The sequence below is a fragment of the Phyllobates terribilis genome, unplaced genomic scaffold (genome assembly GCF_046119375.1).
Source record: "Phyllobates terribilis strain yellow unplaced genomic scaffold, ASM4611937v1 Scaffold_9__5_contigs__length_417890890, whole genome shotgun sequence".
Taxonomy (NCBI): domain Eukaryota; kingdom Metazoa; phylum Chordata; class Amphibia; order Anura; family Dendrobatidae; genus Phyllobates; species Phyllobates terribilis.
Window position 1 is genome coordinate 58,743,471 of NW_027362769.1, and position 19,791 is coordinate 58,763,261.

General features: G+C 42.4%; 1 protein-coding gene across 1 annotated transcript in view; it reads right to left on the reverse strand.

Annotated features, from left to right (window-relative positions):
• Positions 1-1,128: 1,128 nt before the first annotated feature.
• Positions 1,129-19,791, reverse strand: part of EHHADH (enoyl-CoA hydratase and 3-hydroxyacyl CoA dehydrogenase) — a 70,732-nt gene continuing 52,069 nt past the window's right edge. Inside the window, exons 6-7 of the mRNA XM_073646521.1 lie at positions 16,278-16,619; positions 1,129-2,808 (exon numbers count right to left, since the gene is read on the reverse strand). Coding sequence (XP_073502622.1) covers positions 1,541-2,808; positions 16,278-16,619 — 1,610 coding nt within the window. The 3' untranslated portion in view covers positions 1,129-1,540. The remainder of the gene's footprint in view (positions 2,809-16,277; positions 16,620-19,791) is intronic.

Sequence of the window (19,791 nt, forward strand, 5' to 3'; positions counted from 1 at the left end):
ATATTTCTTCACAAAAGACAGACATGCTACTGGCCACCGACTGAGGTATATGTGATAAAGCTTTTGTCACTTGAGACACAGGTCTCGGGAGCTGGATGTCTTCAGTCTCCAGACCGTCCTGACACATGACTAGTAGGGGCTGCAGTTTAAAGTATATCAGGGATGCCATTTTATCTCATTAATGGAGAACCCACTCAATAGTAGAAGGGGACTCTTTATCCTTTTGTGGCTTTCAAGACCACCTCACAACGCTTAAAAGACATTTATGGCCCTTCAAATTATTCATAGTTCATTGAATAATAGCACTGAATTCAGCACACCATTTTCTAATACTCCTTTTATCGAAATTGTGCCAAAAATTCTGCAAGATAAAAACTGCAACATGTAAAAACAGCATTATAAATTACAAAATTGGCCACAGGTTACTAGTCTGGGACTAAGGTGATTAACATTTTTAAGTATAAAACCTTATTCAGGAGGGCTATTGGTCTACAAAAAACGCCAAAAACTTTGAATGTCTACAGTAGGCTAGATCCATATGCAGCTGTATGTTTGGTTAAGTAGATAGAATATATGTGTTGAAGATATGGACAATTAGGCACAGTAACAAAAAATTTGTCTGGATAAGGCCTTTACATGCCAATATTTTGATGTAAAAAACAGCAAAAAATTGACACTTTAATCTGAGCGCCGGCAACTTTTTATTTTCTATTACATTTTGTCTGCAATTGGGTATTTGCACTTTTTGCCAGAGCTCTTCGCATTGGTGAGATATCATACTGCTCAGTGCACGTGTGCTAGTATTCTACTTTATAACATATTTCATCATAACAGAATGGAATGAAGAACTTCTCTACATTTCCAGAGGCTCCTCAGGAATAACTCTATAATGGCATCCATTGGGTATCTGTCACGGCTGCCAGCACTTTACTGCACAAAACAGTTCAGCCTTCTGCGCTATTTTGTTTGGTATTTTTGGCCAGATCTGTGAAGAGGTATTTCAACATACATGTGAACATAGCCTAATATTAGGAGAGATATTGTAAACTGAAAGAAATTGATACAAAGTTTACTTTAATTATACAATGAACAGTCTTTATTGACAAGAAATATCATTTCAACATTCTAAAGTGTCTCATCATTAACCCATAAATGTATGCATGGTAAATAGACAAATCAGTTACAATAGACAATTAAAAAAGTATATCTTACACTCAATCAAAACTGTATTTCTCAGCCATTCATAATTGTTTTTACAAACTAAAGTTTATCAAGTCCATTGTCACGAATGTGATTAAAATACAATGTGATCCATCATTTGGAATGCTTGAGAATTTCATTATATTTTGGAGAATCATACCTGAAATCTTGCAGAACATATACAAGAATGCTCAGCTCTAGGCAATTTCTCTTACATTAGGATTTTGAGACTATATTCTGGTTCATGCGTTACAGATATTCTCTCAATTATTGTTTTTATGCCTTGGTTACTTACAATGGGTGAGAGAACTGCAATTATGCACTGTTTATTGAGAAAATTCTAAAGTTTATTAGCAAGCTTACCAACCTGTGTTTTCCAATCTTTTATTGGAGGTCCTCCCACAGCGGCCAATTTCTTCAATAAGAATGCAGGCTTCATACTTGGGACGTCTGGATTTTCTTTGTGGTATCGATCCAGTACATCAAACACTTTAGGTAAGCCGACAGTAGAAGCATAAAACATTGGGCCTCCCCTGTACTTAGGCCAGCCATAACCATTGTTGTAGATAACATCAATATCTTCTGGACCAGAGGCGATGCCATCTTCTAGAACGCGGAATCCTTCATTAATGAGAGCATACAGGCAACGTTCAAGAATCATTTCTGGGTTTGACGGACGTGGCTTTATTTGGTGAGTGTCTCTATATTTTTTAAGGAAATCTTTCACCCAAGGATCAGATTGGGCAAATCTGCCACCAGGTTTCTCATATTGGTACCAGCCTTTACCAGCTTTTTGCCCAAATCTTCCCATTTCACAAAGCATGTCAGCAAGTGGGCTGTACCTATTACCGTGTCGTTGTCTTGCCGGAGTTCCCTCAGGAACTTTATTACCAGTTAAACCTTTTTCCATTCTTGATCTCCATCCAACATCCAAACCAGCCAGGTCCATCATACGAAAAGGGCCCATTGCAAAGCCGAAATCTTCAAGTGCTTTGTCTATGTCTTCTGGAAGGCATCCTTCCTCTAGGAGATAATTTGCTTGATCAAGATAGGGACCTAAAAGTCGATTTCCAACAAACAATGGACAGTTTCCAACAAGAACAGCCACTTTTCCCAATGTTTTGCCTAAGTTCATAGCTGTAGCAATGGTCATTAGAGAAGTGTTGTGACCTCTCACTACTTCAAGGAGTCTCATGATGTTCGCAGGGGAGAAAAAATGAGTGCCAATGACTAGATGAGGGTGATTTGTGACTGATGCAATTTCATCAATATCTAGACCTGATGTGTTGGTGCAAAGAAAGGCATCTGGCTTACAAACAGATGCCAATTTACGAAAGATTTCCTTTTTAAGCTCCATATTTTCATAAACTGCCTCAATAACAAAATCTACATCACAAAGGTCTGCAAAATCAAGTGTAAAACGTACGGAGGCCAATGACTTATCTGGCGTTAACCCTTGCTTTATTAACTTTTCAGCTTCACGTTCCAGCAGAGCAGTTACTGCCTTTTTACCAAACTCCAATTGGCTTGCGTCCTGTTCTAATGCAATCACAGGAATATTTGCTCTAGCTAATGATGTGGCTATTCCTCTGCCCATTGTTCCCAGTCCTAGTAAGAAGAAAAAAGTATAAAATAAGTTAAAGATAATATTCGGAAACACACTTAAAATACATATCAACCAATAATTAAGAACTATCCACTCCAATGTAGAAATCAGTGATGCTTTTTTATTAAAATGCAATTCAAATTAATAATGCGTGTGCCCTATTGGTCCAGAATCCCAGACCTTAATCTGCCAAGATTATGTCAAAAGGATATTACTCTACATTCTCCTTCAACCATATTCTTGACTGGTTGTCCTCTGAGTTACTGCAATCAGTTTTGTCAGACTAAAGATTGAAACATCACATATGTTCATACTTTGGACTGCATAAGAATAAAAAGCATCAATTATTTCTATTTTGTAGAGGAGTGCTGAGTTTTTCCTTATTAGGGTTCCACTCCATAGAAACCTCATCGGGCACCCAAGAAAACTAGGAGTACAGTATATCCATTGAATAATTAGATACATGATCATTAGAGGAAGGTCTTCAATTTCATAATTCCAGTAAAATGAGAATTAAGAAACAAAGTAAAGCAGCAAAAAAATCAATACATTTTATTCCTCAATCTTATTTGTAATTTATTAACAGACTACATGGTCACCCACATTTAAATCCCATACAACTCAGTAAAAACTATGCCCTCCTCCACAACATCTATATTCTCTCAATACATGAAAAATGAAGCAACCTTGCAATAGACAGTCAATAAAAAAATTCTATAGTTTTGTTTCTACATCTCCTATTTAGACTGAGTCTTCACAAAAACAAATTTAGTAGAGAATACTACTGTCTCCTTCTGGCTATCCTAACTAATGTAGGTTAGCACAAAGTAAGGGAAAATGGAAAGAAAACCACAAGATTGCAGAATTACACTACACATACAGTACAGACCAAAAGTTTGGACACACCTTCTCATTTAAAGATTTTTCTGTATTTTCTTGACTATGAAAATTGTACATTCACACTGAAGGCACACTCTTGGCATTCTCTTGAAGAGCTTCAAGATGTACTCACCCGAAATAGTCTTCCAAGAATCTTGAAGGAGTTCCCAGAGATGCTTAGCACTTGTTGGCCCTTTTGCCTTCACTCTGCGGTCCAGCTCACCCCAAACCATCTCGATTGGGTTCAGGTCTGGTGACTGTAGAGGCCAGGTCATCTGGCGTAGCCCCCCATCACTCTCCTTCTTGGTCAAATAGCCCTTACACAGCCTGGAGGTGTGTTTGGGGTCATTGTCCTGTTGAAAAATAAATTATGGTCCAACTAAACTCCAACCGGATGGAATAGCATTCCGCTGCAAGATGCTGTGGTAGCCATGCTTGTTCAGTATGACTTCAATTTTGAATAAATCCCCAACAGTGTCACCAGCAAAGCACCCCCACACCATCACACTCCTCCTCCATGCTTCACGGTGGGAACCAGGCATGTAGAGTCCATCCGTTCACCTTTTCTGCGTCGTACAAAGACACGGTGGTTGGAACCAAAGATCTCAAATTTGGACTCATCAGACCAAAGCACAGATTTCCACTGGTCTAATGTCCATTTCTTGTGTTCTTTAGCCCAAACAAGTCTCTTCTGCTTGTTGCCTGTCCTTAGCAGTGGTTTCCTAGCAGCTATTTTACCATGAAGGCCTGCTGCACAAAGTCTCTTATTAACAGTTGTTGAAGAGATGTGTCTGCTGCTAGAACTCTGTGTGGCATTGACCTGGTCTCTAATCTGAGCTGCTGTTAACCTGCGATTTCTGAGGCTGGTGACTCGGATAAACTTATCCTCAGAAGCAGAGATGACTCTTGGTCTTCCTTTCCTGGGGCGGTCCTCATGTGAGCCAGTTTCTTTGAAGCGCTTGATGGTTTTTGCAACTGTACTTGGGGACACTTTCAAAGTTTTCCCAATTTTTCGGACTGACTGACCTTCATTTCTTAAAGTAATGATGGCCACTCGTTTTTCTTTACTTAGAATTTGTATTATAGCAAGAAAAAAGCAGCTAACAGTCTATTCAGTAGGACTATCAGCTGTGTATCCACCAGACTTCTGCACAACACAACTGATGGTCCCAACCCCATTTATAAGGCAAGAAATCCCACTTATTAAACCTGACAGGGCACACCTGTGAAGTGAAAACCATTTCCGGTGACTACCTCTTGAAGCTCATCAAGAGAATGCCAAGAGTGTGCAAAGCAGTCATCAAAGCAAAAGGTGGCTACTTTGAAGAACCTAGAATAGAAGACATAATTTCAGTTGTTTCACACTTTTTTGTTAAGTATATAATTCCACATGTGTTAATTCATAGTTTTGATGCCTTCAGTGTAAATGTACAATTTTCATAGTCAAGAAAATACAGAAAAATCTTTAAAAAAGGTGTGTCCAAACTTTTGGTCTGTACTGTACATAATTTGTTTATTAACATGGCTATGTATATGCAAAGTCTGCGTAGGAGCTGTGAAAATGAAACAGTTTTTTTTTTTTGGGGTAGGAGGATGTTTTGCAAGGTTGCTTAATTTTTTAATTTTAAATGAATGGGGAAATAGTAAAAAAAAGTTGCAAAAATTATACAAAGCCTTAAAAGTATACCGGCCTTTTTAAGTTACTTTTCAGTACAAGCTGTCAAGTGTATATACAGGAGTAATAGCTAGAAATAAGCGAATCTTTAAAAATTCAATTTTGCCAGATTTGCCCAATTTTCCCAGGAACTGACACACGCGCATGACACCATTTTCCTTAATTCACACAGAAATCTTTTTCACTAATGTGCTGTCAAACACCATCTGTAGGTGGTGTTCATAATCAGATGTGCAATATTTGAAATTTGCGGCAAAATTATGTGTTTTACAACGATTATGGAAATAAAAACAAACCGCGGCAGCAACTTGTGAATGTAGCCTTACAGTTTGCATTTTACGGCTTTCTTTTCCTCTCTCTATAATTTCCTACCTATGAAGTTCACCAACTATCCAGATTCGCCATGTAATGGCTGGGTCTGACCGTGCAGGAACATGGTCTGATCATACCACAGCTCCTGGGCAGAGGAGGACCCAAAAGAGTATACAGACATTACAGCACGGGATCACAGCTGATTTTTTTTTTGTGAGGTAAAACATTTCACTGCCTGTTTTTTAAAAAAATGTTTTACCTCAAAGAAAGAATTATTTCTGATCCCGTGCTGTAATGTCTGTATACTCTCTTGCGTCCTCTCCTGCCCAGGAGCTGTGGTATGATCAGACCATGTTCCTGTACAGTCAGACACAGGCATTACAAGGGGGAACATTTATAAGATTATTTCAGCACAGGAACATTTTTTTTAAACACATCCAATTGTGTAAATTATTATTATTCCAAGATCTATTGATTAAAATGAACTTTGTTCGAGGGAAAACCCCTTTAAAAGGACTTTAATGTTTGTCTTTACAAGGTTTCATAAAAAGCCTCAGGCACACATCTGCAAATAGGTAGAGAGACTGCAGATTCCTGCAAGAAATTGGTTGTTTTAGGGAATATGTGCAGTATAGAAAAAAAAAATCAAACTAATTGTTTTCTGTAAACCTTAAAAACCTCAATAGCATGCAGGCTTCCTTTGCCGTTGCATTGCCAGAAGAAAGATGATATTTGAACTAAGGCAGCGAACAGGGCAGTTCTAGTGAGAAGACAAAAAAAATGTCTAGTGATTAATCGCATTAATATACATAAAGCCTTCCACAGACCAGCCAAATTGCAGTGAAACTCATTTATTGCAGTCTATGAAAAATTAATATCTCCATTATATCTGGAGGCAGTCTGCCTTGAAGCTTTGCTTTTTTATTTTTCAGGTGTCAACAAAACGGGTCTGTTCTTCATGGTCCTATTTATACAGACGAGATAAGAGGTAAATTAATTACCAGGTTGTTGTAGCTGTCGGTCATTTCAAAATGAAAGCATTGGAAATAAAAGTAACCACTTGTACGCTGGAATCTGGATCGTGCTACTGAGAGATGAAGTGGATTCAGGGAAAGTTGACAAAACACAAACCTTAGTATGAAAGCACAGTGTGGATTTTTTTCAGGTACCCTCTTAAAGAGGCTCTCCCAGTAGAGTAGCTATCAGGGTGGGGGCACAGGGTGCTGTCACCCTGGGCCCCGCGCTCTGAGAAACCCACCCGGAGCTGTGCTACTTTTAACAATCGGCGTGCACAGCGTGCCGATACAGTTAAACTCTGTGGCAGAGCAGGGTGACACAATCTCCCTGCACTGCCACTCTCCGTTCTGTAGGTCATTTTAGTCCTGGGGCCTACAGACCTGCTAGTCAAGAGTGGAGCGACACGATGACATCATCGCGACACGCACAGGAAGTGAGTCCCGGCGCGATGACGTCACCGCATTAGTCTGCCCGGGACCTACCGCTGTCTGCTGCTGGACTCATTGGTGAGTATATGATGTTTATTTTTTTTTCTTTTAAAATTGTGTTATAGCCATAATGTGTGGGGGCCCTGCAAAAATAATGAGGGCTACTAAAGAGGCCTAGCTACTAAAGAGGCCTACATAAATAGTAGAGGCTACTAAGGGGGCTATCATAGTGTGGGGACTACTAAGAGGGCCATGACAGTGTTGTGGCTACTAAGGGGCTATGATACAGAGTGGGGGCTACTAAAGGGCCATCATACAGTGAGGGAGTTAATGCAGGGTCTTTGTAAAGTGTGGGGTCTATCAAACAGTTTAGGGGCTACTAACGGGGCCAGTATACAGTGAGAGGGCATTATACTGTGTATAGGACAGCATCATACTGTCTAGAGAGGAGCTGTACAGGGGGGAGACTGAGGACATTATTAAATGTTAAGTGGGCACTTACTGGTATAGGGGCACTCATGTTATTGTGACTGTCAAAGGGGCACATAGGGGGCATTATTAATTTCTAAGATATAAATCTAGAGACCCAGGTCTGGCTAAGACTGTGGTCTGGCTCTGAAGGGTCATTCTTAAGGGTCTAACAGAAATATGCCAGAAATATAACCCCTCACCACCACTCTTCATCTGACAATCTGTTTTGCTTCATCCATAGGTATGTCGTCTGATCCCACCCTGCATATCTGACTGCCTTTTCCATATTGTATTTATCTCTCTCCTGCTATGTCATCTGATCCCATCTGCAAATTTTATCACCTCAATCCTTTGATCCCAATACACACTCGTCCCTATTCTGTCTATTTCCTGAATGCATTTAGCCTCTGTCTCCTAATCACTCCCCTCCCTCCACCCCCACCCTGTGCTTTGTGACCAGTCTCCCTGTGGCTCCTCCCCTCCTGCTCACACCTGACCCACCCCATGTCATGTGCTGTTAAGAGCTTCATAAATCTAGAGACCCAGGTCTGGCTAAGACCATGGTCTGGCTCTGAAGGGTCGCTCTTAAGGGTCTAACAGAAATATGCCAGAAGTGATCAGAAGGTGCGAATAACTATTTACTAACTGTACTTAGTTTCTCTTTCTTACTCACACTTAAACCTTCATTATGCTTACATATGCCCTTATTCTCTTTGCACCACTAATCCTTACTCTCCTTCGCTATCCCCAAACTCCAGCACCCTCTAACCAAATAATCATCTCGACTTCCCTCTTACCTCCCCACCTGACCTCATCTGCAGACCTGCTCCTCAACCTCAGATCTATCCTACCAATACATAAAACAAGCCGGACACTCTCCTTCTCCCACCTGCTCTCCTTCTCTCTGCTTCTACTCACTGCTGGCAACAATTCCCCCTCCTATCGCTTCCAACCAACTGCAAACTACCGCAACCTCTCCTACGTAAAACCCATGCCCCGGACGCCCACGCTCCTGCTTTATCTCACTCTAGAATGCCCTCTCCGTCTGCAACAAAGTCCATTTTGTCCACAACCTCTTTACCTCTCGCAATCTCTCCTTCCTGGGCATCACAGAGACATGGTTGACACCCTTCGCACTGCCTCCCCTGCTGCGCTGTGTTACGGTGACCTCCACTTCACCTACACTCCTAGGCCTGGTAACAGACATGGTGGAGGAGTGGGTCTTCTCCTTTCTACCAACTGCAACTTTAACCCTATCCCACCTCTACCCTACCTTATTCTCCCTTCTTTTGAAGTCCACTCTGTCTGCATCTACTCCCCCTCCTACCACCAAATGGTTGTCATATACCGACCTCCAGGCCCGGTCACTGCCTTTATTGACAAATTCTCCACTTGGCTTCTTTACTTTCTCTCTGCTGACATTCCCACAATCATCATGGGCGATTTCAACATCCCCATTGACACTCATCAGTCAGCAGCATCCAAACTCCTGTCGCTTACTTCATCCTTTGGACTTACTCAGTGGTCCTCCTCAGCCACCCACACAGACGGACACACACTAGACCTCATCTTCACCCAAATCTGCTCCCTATCTCATATCTCCCCCCTACCCATATCTGATCACCATCTGCTCACGTTCTCATCCCTGTCCTCCTCACCTGTCACCCATGTCCAGCAACTAGCACACCCCTGCAGAAACCTTGCACACCCAGACAGTCGCACACTCCCTGACTCTCTTCTACCACTGACATCCATATCTTCACTCCATGACACAGACAATGCCACTGCTTTCTACAATGCCACTCTCGCATCAGCTATTGAATCGGTCATCCCTCTTGTGCATGGCAGAGTGCGACAAGTCAATAGGCAACCCTGATAGAACAACCTCACTAAACAGCTTCAGCAAGCAAGCGTCCAGGGTTGCTTAGCAGTGTTGGAACAAAACACATTCGCAAGAGGACTTTACTGCATTCAAACAAGCAACACACACATTCAAATCAGCCCTCACCTCTGTTAAACAGACCTACTTCACAACCCTCATTTCTTCCTTATCCTACAACCCCAAACAGTTATTCAACACTTAACTCTTTCCTCCGCCCTCCACTGCCCCCTCCGACCTCCGTCATCTCTGCTGAGAAGTTTGCCACACACTTCAAAAACAAGATTCACCAAACAAGGCAAGTCTTTACTGCCCAACCACCACAACCCCTTTATTTTCCAGACCATTGCCCTTCCACCATAACCTCCCTTCCCAACATCACGGAAGGAGACCTTACTAGTCTCCTCTCCAAATCACACCTCACCACTTGTGCACTCGACCCCATCCCATCCCACCTCCTCCCCAACCTCACCCCCACACTCATCCCATCCCTAACCAATCTCTTCAACCTATCACTAGCTGCTGGTACCTTCCCCGTTGCCTTCAAACATGCCACAGTCAACCCATCCTCAAAAAGCCATCCCTCGACCTAAACGCCTTGTCCAGCTACCACCCCATATCGCTGCTCCCATTTGCCTCCAAACTCCTTGAGCAACACGTTCACACTGAACTTTCCTCTCACTTCTCATCTAACTCTCTTTTTGACAACCGACAATCTGGCTTACGCCCCCACCAGTCCACCGAATCTGCCCTTACCAAAATTACTAATGACTTACTTACAGCCAAAGCTAATAGACAATTCTCTGTACTCCTTCTTGACCTGTCCTCTGCCTTCGACACAGTTGACCACTGCCTCCTACTATAGATCCTCACTTCCTTTGGCGTCAAAAACCTTGCCCTATCTTGGATCTCCTCATACCTTTCTAACCGCACATTTAGCGTCTCCCACTCCCACACTACCTCTTCATCCCGCCCCCTCTCTGTTGGAGTCCCTCAAGGCTCCGTCAAAGACCCCTACTCTTCTCAATCTATACCCTTGGCCTGGGATAGCTCATAAAATCCCATGGCTTCCAGTACCATCAGTACGCTGATGACACCCAGATCTACCTTTCTGGCCCAGATATCACCTCTCTGCTGTCCAGAATCTCAGCATGTCTATCAGCCATATCCTCCTTCTCCTCTCGCTTCCTCAAGCTCAATGTGGAAAAAACTGAACTGATCATCTTTCCCCCATCTCGCATATCTTTTCCCACCTGATCTTTCTATCACAATAAATGACATCAAACTTTCCCCTGTACCGACAATCCGCTGCCTCGGAGTAACCCTTGTCTCTGCCCTGTCCTTCAAACCCCACATCCAAGCTCTCGCCACCTCCTGTCGCCTCCAGCTAAAAAATATTTCCAGAATCCGCCCTTTCCTCAACCCTCAATCTACTAAACTGCTTGTGCATGCACTCATCATCTTCCGCCTCGACTGCTGCAATATCCTCCTCTGTGGCCTACCTGCTAACACTCTCGCACCCCTCCAGTCCATCCTTAACTCTGCTGTGTGACTAGTTCATCTCTCGCCTCGCTACTCCTCTGCTACCCCCCTTTGCAAACCCCTTCACTGGCTCCCAATTGCCCAGCTTATCCAGTTCAAACTACTAACACTGACATAAAAAGCCATCCATAACCTCTCTCCTCCATACATCTCTGAACTAATCTCCCGATTTACTCCCTTATGTAATCTCCGGTCCTCCCAAGACCTCCTTCTCTCCTCCACACTTATTCATTCCTCACCCAATCACCTCCAAGATTTCTCCCCAATATCCCCCATCCTATAGAATTCTGTGCCTCAACACATCCGATTAGCCTCCACATTTGGATCCTTCAGATGTAACCTGAAAACCCATCTCTTCAAACAAGCTTACAGCCTGCCATAACCTTGTGTAGCGTCGGCGTCCCTGCCTCCTGTTAGGCAGGGACGCCGTTCCCCTCACCTCTCCGCTCCGTGCCCGGCGTCCTCCTCCCGCTCTGCTGGCAGCGCGCGCTGATTTCCGGTCACTGTGCTTAGGGCGCGCGCGCGCTCCCTCTCTCTTAAAGGGGCCGCACGCGCCGTCCTAAGGAGTCCCCGGCCAATGGCCGGAGGATCTCACCATATATAAGGCACCTCCTCCAAAATGGAGGTGTCCGAGCAATGTTGTTGCAAAGCCTTTCAACTCTGCTTCAGCCCTCAGGTCCCGTTGCCAGCTTGTTTTCCAGTGCTGTCTACCTGCTTGCAATCCTGCGGTCCGACAGTCTGCCTACCAGCATCTGCCAGTCTGTCTATGGATCAGTCCGCCTGCGGACCAGGAAGTACCTGCCAGATACCTTCCTGATACCTGTCTACCTGCTTGCAATCCTGCGGTCTGACAGTCTGCCTACCAGCATCTGCCAGTCTGTCTATGGATCAGTCCGCCCGCGGACCAGGAAGCACCTGCCAGATACCTGCCTGATACCTGCCTGTTACCTGCCTGCCTGCCAGCCTGTCCAGAGACTCTTACCCTCTCACCTGGGAGCGCTCACCTGCTACCCGCCTGCTAGCCTACCTGGAGGCTTAGCTGTCACTTGCTGTGACCACCTGCCTGTCCAGAGACTCTTATCCTGCTGTCACTTGCCGTGACCACCTGCCTGTCGAGAGACTCTTACCCTGCTGTCACTTGCCGAGACCTCCCGCCTGTCTAGAGACTCTTATCCTGCTGTCACTTGCCGTGACCCCCCGCCTGTCAAGAGACTGTCCCCGTCACTTGCCGTGACCTCCTGCCCTTCTACCCAGAGACTGTCCCTGTCACTAGACGTGACTGCCTGCCTGCTTTCCCTGGGAGCCACCCGCTTCCTTACAAGGACTGCACCTTTGTATAGTAGCTCAGAGGTTCCACCTCCCAGACCCGTTACACCTTGCTTGCTGCCACCTCAACTACACCGGAGCTACTGCAATCCCCCCAACCTACTGTCTCCTTCCCCGTTCCTGTAGAATGTAAGCCCGCAAGGGCAGGGTCCTCTTCTCTCTGTACCAGTCTATCATTGTTAGTTTGTTTACTGTAAGTGATATCTGTATTTGGTATGTAACTACTCCTTATGTACAGCACCATGGAATCAATGGCGCTATATAAATAATAATAATGGGGCAAAATGTGGGCACTGTTTTCTAGGGCACTTCCATTTAATATATTCTAGGCACTTCTTTTTACCATCTAGAGGGCACACAGTACCGCACAACAGGTGCAGTAATAGGGACACATATGGAGGCAGTGGCTCAGCATTGGGGTATCAGCAGGATAAGGAGTTAGTGCAGGTTGGGAATAGATGGGGATGGTGCTGGAAATATGAAAAGTCAGATGTGTCTTTGATGTAGACTCTGCAGACGAGTCCTGCCTGGGAGAAGTTGTCATGTCAGTCTGGGCCAGATGGAAAAGACGGGAAAAGTGAACGACTCCACCAGAAAGAACGTCAGTTGTAAGTCACTATATATAACTGTACTGTAATCTCTTACATGTTCTGCAGGACTGGTATCTACCACTATATGGCAGTAATATCAGTGTTGGTCTTTGTATAGAGATTTTTTTAGTAACAGCACAGTCTGCTGAGGTTCTCCTACAGTGGCAGCCAAAAGTTTTGCTTTTTTTTAAAAAAAAAGTGTGATTATTCTGTCTGGTTGTTGTGATGCCATTTTCCTGGTGATTTTAGTAAGCCGGAACCAAATGGTTGTCAGCTATAAGGACGAAAATTGTTTTTTATCCCTTTATGTTAGTTTTCAACATTTGCTGGGCCAAATGTTTTGCATATTTTGTCATGGGTATTTTTTTTTTTATTTCTTTTTGTGTGTGTTTTTAGGTTAAAACATGGCAAAGACAAAGCCAAATTTATCACCAGATGTCAGGAAGATTATTATTCTGAGAGTGAAGTCAGGCAAAATCCAAAAAGAGGTAGCAATGGAATTCACCTGTTCTCAGAGTCAAGTGTCACGTATATTAAAGAAAGACAAAGAAGGTTATGGAACAGCTGACAAACCTAGAAGTGGACAACCATGGAAAACTTCCTCCAGAGTTGATCACATTATTAAGAAAAAGTCAGTATCTGATGTCCATAAAAGTGATGAACAGATTTCGCACGAAATGAACAAAGAATATGGGGTCAAAGTGAGTCGATAAACTGTGGTGCGACGGCTAAGAGCAGAAGGGTTGAATGCACAAGTTCTAGTCAAGAAGCCTTTCATCTCTGCAAAGAACCGGATGGTCTGACTTGAGTTTGCCAAAGAACACAACTAATGGAAAGAGACAGACTGGTCTAAGGTGTTGTGGTAAGACGAATCCAAGTTCAATCTGTTTGGTAGTTTTGGCAAGCACTATATATACCGCCCAATTGGAAAACGTAATGATGTAAGGTACCAAACACCTACAGTGAAACATGGTGGTGGCAATGTCGTGGTTTGGGGTTGCTTTTTTGCATCGGCCATTGGCCCTCTGCATAGAATTGATAGGAATATGAATGCTACCATGTACAAGGATATACTGGAGAATGTAATGCTGCCATATGGTAAAACTAAAGTAGGCAGGGGATGGAAATTCCAGCAAGACAATGATCCTACGCACACATCCAATTCAGTCAAAAACTGGTTAGCAAATAAAAATGTTTGCCTGTTGCAATGGTCAAGCCAATCACCTGATGTAAATCCTAAAGAGCACCTTTATTGATGAGTTAGGGCGATGAGTTGGGGCCTGTACCCATAGCAATAAATATGAATTGTTTGCAGATTTGCAAATTGAATGGAGCAAGATCCCTCAAGATGTCTTGAATACCCTAGTGGCTTCAAGGCCCCGGCGGTGTGGTGCAGTAATTAAAGCAAGTGATTATACTACAAAATACTAAGTTATGGCATTGCAAACAATAAATTACTCTCTATGTTGGGATCAATAAATAGTATATGCAAAACTTTTGGCAGTCAGTTTTGTTTAATTAAATGACCATACCTACATTCAAAAGCATTATGGTTAAAATTAAGGTCTTGCATGATGACAACTTCATGCACTTTCCATTCATCACCAGGGAAATGGCATCACAACATCCAGACAGAAGTAATCACACTTTTAAAAAAGAAAAATGCAAAACTTTTGGTTGCCACTGTACGTCTACTATTAGGGTGCGCCACAATAGTTGTAATCAGGGTTACCTGGTTAGGGGCTCACTCAGAAGTTTCGCTACCCTGAACCAAACCCCTAGCACCACAGTTAAGGACTTCCAGCCGACGGCCACCGATAACAGCTGATCGGCGGGTGTGCCTGCGGTACCCCGGCCGATCATACATTGATGCCCTATCCCAAGGATAGGGCATCAATGTAAAAGTAGTGGGCAACTCCTTTAAGTAAAGCTCAGTTTTATTTTTGTTTTTTTACATATGACTAATCCTATGGGCAACAGTTTTTTGAAAGGGATTAACCCATTTATGGTTTAAAAAACAAAACAAAACAAAAATTCCTAAAAATTCCACACTTTCAACAATGAATTTATCCTGGAGTGTACTGTAGTGATCATTTTGACCCATCAGATGTATCAAGTATTTAGCTGTTCAATTTAAAAATTGCATTCTTTAACCCCTTCATAATCTATGACATATAGGTACATCATAGGTCGTGTCTCTCCCTTTAATGAGGGCTCCAGCACTGAGCCTGCATCTTTTCCGGCACATGACAGCTGATTAGATCAGCTGTCATGTGCCCCTAACAGCCGCGGGTGGAATCGCAATCCACCCATGGCTGTTAACATGTTAAATGCCGCTGTCAATCTCTGACAGCGGCATTTAACATGATCACGCTGGAATTACATCACAAACCCCGCCTATCGTCTCTCCTGTCACATGATCGCTGGGTGCCGATGGGTTGGTATGACAACCGGGGGTCTACAGAAGACCTCAGTGCTTGTTATTGCTGATCTGCTATGAATGCCAGCCCATGGCCGGCGTTCATAGGAGATGATAATTTCTACCAGCCCCAGATCACAAATAATGGCGCCAATTATTTTATTTATTTATTTTTTACAAATTTTGGATTTTTTTTCAACTGTTAAATAAAAAATAACCTATACATGTTTGGTATCTGCAAACTCATAATGACCTGGAGAATCATAATGGCAGGTCAGTTTTAGCATTTAGTGAACATGGTAAAAAAAAATTAAAAAAAAATTGTGGAATAGCACTTTTTGGCAATTTCACCACAGTTGAACTTTTTTCCCATTTTCCAGTACGCTATATGGTAAAAGTCAATGATGTCATTCAAAAGTACAACTTGTCCAGCAAAAAACAAGCCCTCATATGGCCAAATTGAAGGAAAAATAAAAAAAAAGTTATGGCTCTGGGAAGAAGGGGAGCAAAAAAAAGAAAACGCATAAACGGAAAATCCTAAGGTTGTGAAGGGTTAATTTTTTTTTTTGAAAAATTAATTTTTATTCTCCCATTTTCACAAAAGGGAATAAGAGAAAAAGTACCCTGCATTTGGTTATGCCTATGTGTGTTTGTACTGTTCGGGCACACGGCTCAGAAGGCAAGGTTCTGTTTTTTGGAGTGCAAATTTTCCTGTAATGATATTTGGTTACCATCTTGCATTTGCCCATGAAGTATTAATACAGCAGAAAACCCCCAGAACTGACCCCATTTTGAAAACTACTGTACACCCTCCAAGAAATCATCCAGAGGTACACTGAGCAATTTTACCCCATGTTGTTTCACAGGTTTCTTTACCATTGGGCTGTGAAAATTAAAATAATACATTTGTTAAATCAAGTGACTGTAACCTACCTATAACAGCAGCAGTGCGGACAGGTATTGGTGCAACGGTGTCCCATCTACCTCCTGAGGGATGCGTCCACTTCCCAACATTTCTCTCTGAGAAGAAGGCATATTGCTGTGCTTGAGGTTGACCAGTAGCCCAGAGAGAAAGGAACAGTTGTTTCTCTTTCTCTATACCATGTAGGTATGGTTTCTGGACAGAGGCTCTTACAGCCTCAATACAGGCTATAGGAGCTTGGGCTCCACGAAACTGCTTCTTAGCCTTCTCCACAGCTGTGTCCAAGAAGCTTTCCATGTTTGGATTAGACGGTACATAATTAGTGCTGAGTCTCCGCTTGCCCAAATCAGTTCCTAAAATAAAGAAAACAAAATACATGACTTAAAAAAAGTGGGGTTTTTTTGTTTGTTTTTTAGGGGGTTACAACAGCAGCTGCAGGTATGGTGAGGGACAACAAATAATGCTATGTGAATAGTTTGAGTGTCTATAATCTACTGAATAACCTTTCTATCTTGTTTTTACTATTTTTATCCTGTAATCCTCTATATAGCGATGATGCAGATAATAATTACTGTATGTCAAAGTAAAATAGTTCATTCCCCCACAATGAGTGATTACCAATTTTGTTGAAAGTTGTAATCTGCAACACATTTTCCCAAACACAAACCTCAACATTGAAACTGCAACACCTAGAAGGTAAGGTTGTGGAATTATGGACATCACAGGATAGACAAACATGTTAAAGGAGTTGGACATTTTCATAACATCTTGATTTATTCCATATCCAGTATGAACGGCACACGCCAAAATACACACACTTGAACAGATGTTGCTTGTGCTATATTGAGGAGTCGGCATTTCCTAAACGTGCTACCATGGCCTGCAGCATGACGCTTATACTCAATACTAAATAAAACAGTTTTGAAAATGTTGTTCCAATTTTTTTTTTATAGATTGCGGATATCATTGATGAGCTTATACAGTGCCTTGAAAAAGTATTCATACTCCATGAACTTTCCTAAATTTTTTCACATTACACCCACAAACCTAAATGGCATTTTAGGTGATATACCAACACAAAGTACAAATATTTATGTAAAGTGTAAAAGGAAAGGATACATTGCTTTCTAGTCATTTTAAAAATATAAATTTGAAAATTGTGATGTGCTTTTGTATTCAGCCCCCCCCTAAGTCAATACTTTGTAGGACCACTTTTTGCAGCAATTACTGTTGCATGTTTCTTGGGGTATGTCGCTACCAGCTTTTGTCACATCTAGACAGTGACATTTTTACCCATTATTTTTGCAAACTAGCTCTAGCTCAGTGAGATTGGATGGAGACATCTGAACATCAATTTTCATTTCTTGCCACAGTGTCATGCAAGGTGTGGGAAAGACAAAGTGTAAAACGAAGGGAAGAGGGGGAGGAAGCCCAAACACTAGGGAGAGGGAGAGTGGAGACCCCTAGGCAGATCTAATAACACCCTGCCTACACTACCGTCCCTATACAGGTTCCACACCTATCGCCGAACAGGACCCTAAACCCTGTATGTCCCTAGAGCTTGGCCCTAGATAGGGAGGGGGAGGGGTGAGAACTGGTCAGGCCCCACTACAAACTAAAGGCAACAAGGTAGACAAACAAAGGGGATAAACTTTGCTTAAGCAGACACCAGAGGAGTAATGAAGTATTTCTTCCGGAAAATTATAGCAATTACATGTTTTGTTGTATACGTTTACTTTCTTTGTGTGTATTGGAACATAAAAATAAATAAATAAATAAATACTCTGGAAAAAAAAAGGCAAATTGGACATAATTTAACAAAAAACAAAACAAAATGGGCCAGTCAAAATTGTTGGCACACTCAACTTAATATTTGGATGCACACCCTTTGGAATACATAACTGCAATCAATCGCTTTCTATAACCATCAACAAGCTCTTCTCAAGTGGACCACTCCACTTTTTCAAACTGCTCCAGGTCGCTCATATTTGTGTTCAATGGGATTTAGATCTGGACTCATTGCTGGCCACTTCAGAACTCTCCAGTGCTTTGTTTCCATCCATTTCTGGGTGCTTCTTTAAGTATGTTTGGGACATTGTCCTGCTGAAAAGACACATGATCTAGGATGTAAACCCAGTTTTCTAACACGGGGCACTACATTGCGACCCAAAATCCTTTGGGAATCTTCAGATTTCATAATGCCTTGTACACAATCAAGCTGAGGAAGACAGCTTCTGCTATCAAAACGCGTCGTGGCGTTAGAGAGCGTATTAAACAATAAAAGGTTTGTGTTTTATAACCTTAATTCCCTGTCTAGTTGTTCTAGCGCTTCCCTAACACCACACAATTCTTTCCTTCTTGATTGTACACAATCAAGACACCCAGTGCAAGAGGAAGCAAAACATCCCCAAAATATCTTTGAACCTCCTCCATATTTGACTGTAGGTACTATGTTCTTTTCTTTGTAGGCTTTATTCCATTTTCGGTAAACAGTAGGATGATGTACTTTACCAAAAAAACTATCATGGTCTTATTAGTCCACAAGACACCTTCACAGAAGAATTTTGTCTTACACATGTACATTTTGCCAAACTGCAGTCTAGCTTTTTATGTCTCTGTGTCAGCAGTGGGGTCCTCCTGGGTCTCTAGAGTTTAATTTCATTCAAATGTCAACGGAGAGTTCGCACTGAAACTGATGCACCCTGAGCCTGCAGGACAGGTTGAATTTCTTTGGAACTTGATTGGGGCTGCTTATCCATCATCCAGACTATCCTGCGCTGCAACCTTTCATCAATTTTTCTCCGCCATCCACATGCAGGGAGACTAGTTTCCAGTGCCATGGTTTGCAAACTTCTTGATTATGTTGCGCACCGTGGACAAAGGAACATCAAGATCTCTGGAGATGGACTTGAGAACCAAAATTTTTGAAAAATATCAACAATGTCAAGGTTACAAGTCCTCAGACGGTTCTCTTCTCCTCTTTACATTCTCCATGCATAGTGTGGCACACACAGACACACTATTCAAAGACTGAGTCAACTTCTCCCTTTTTATCTAGCTTCAGGTGTGATTTCATATTGCCCACACCTGTTACTTGCCACAGGTGAGTTTGAAGAAGCATCACATGCTGGAAACCAAGTAGTTTACCCACAATTTTAGAAAGGTGCCAACAATTTTATCTAGACCATTTTTGGGAATGAGTGTGAAATTATGTCCAATTTGCCTTTTTTCCTCTGTTTTTTTAATGTTGTTGCAATACACACAAAAGGAAATAAACGTGTATAACAAACGTGTAATTGCAATAATTTTTTGGGAGAAATACTTCATTTTCTGGAACAATTTCAAGGGTGCCAGCACTTTTGGCCATGATTGTATGAATGTATGACTAACATGTATGTATGGAATAGATATATATATATCTATAATATAATTGGCCAAGCATCCCTCTGTCTGAAGCCTCTATAGACTGCGCATGCGCGAAGCGCAGTCTGGCTCCAGACAGAAGAACACATGGAGCCGTTACAG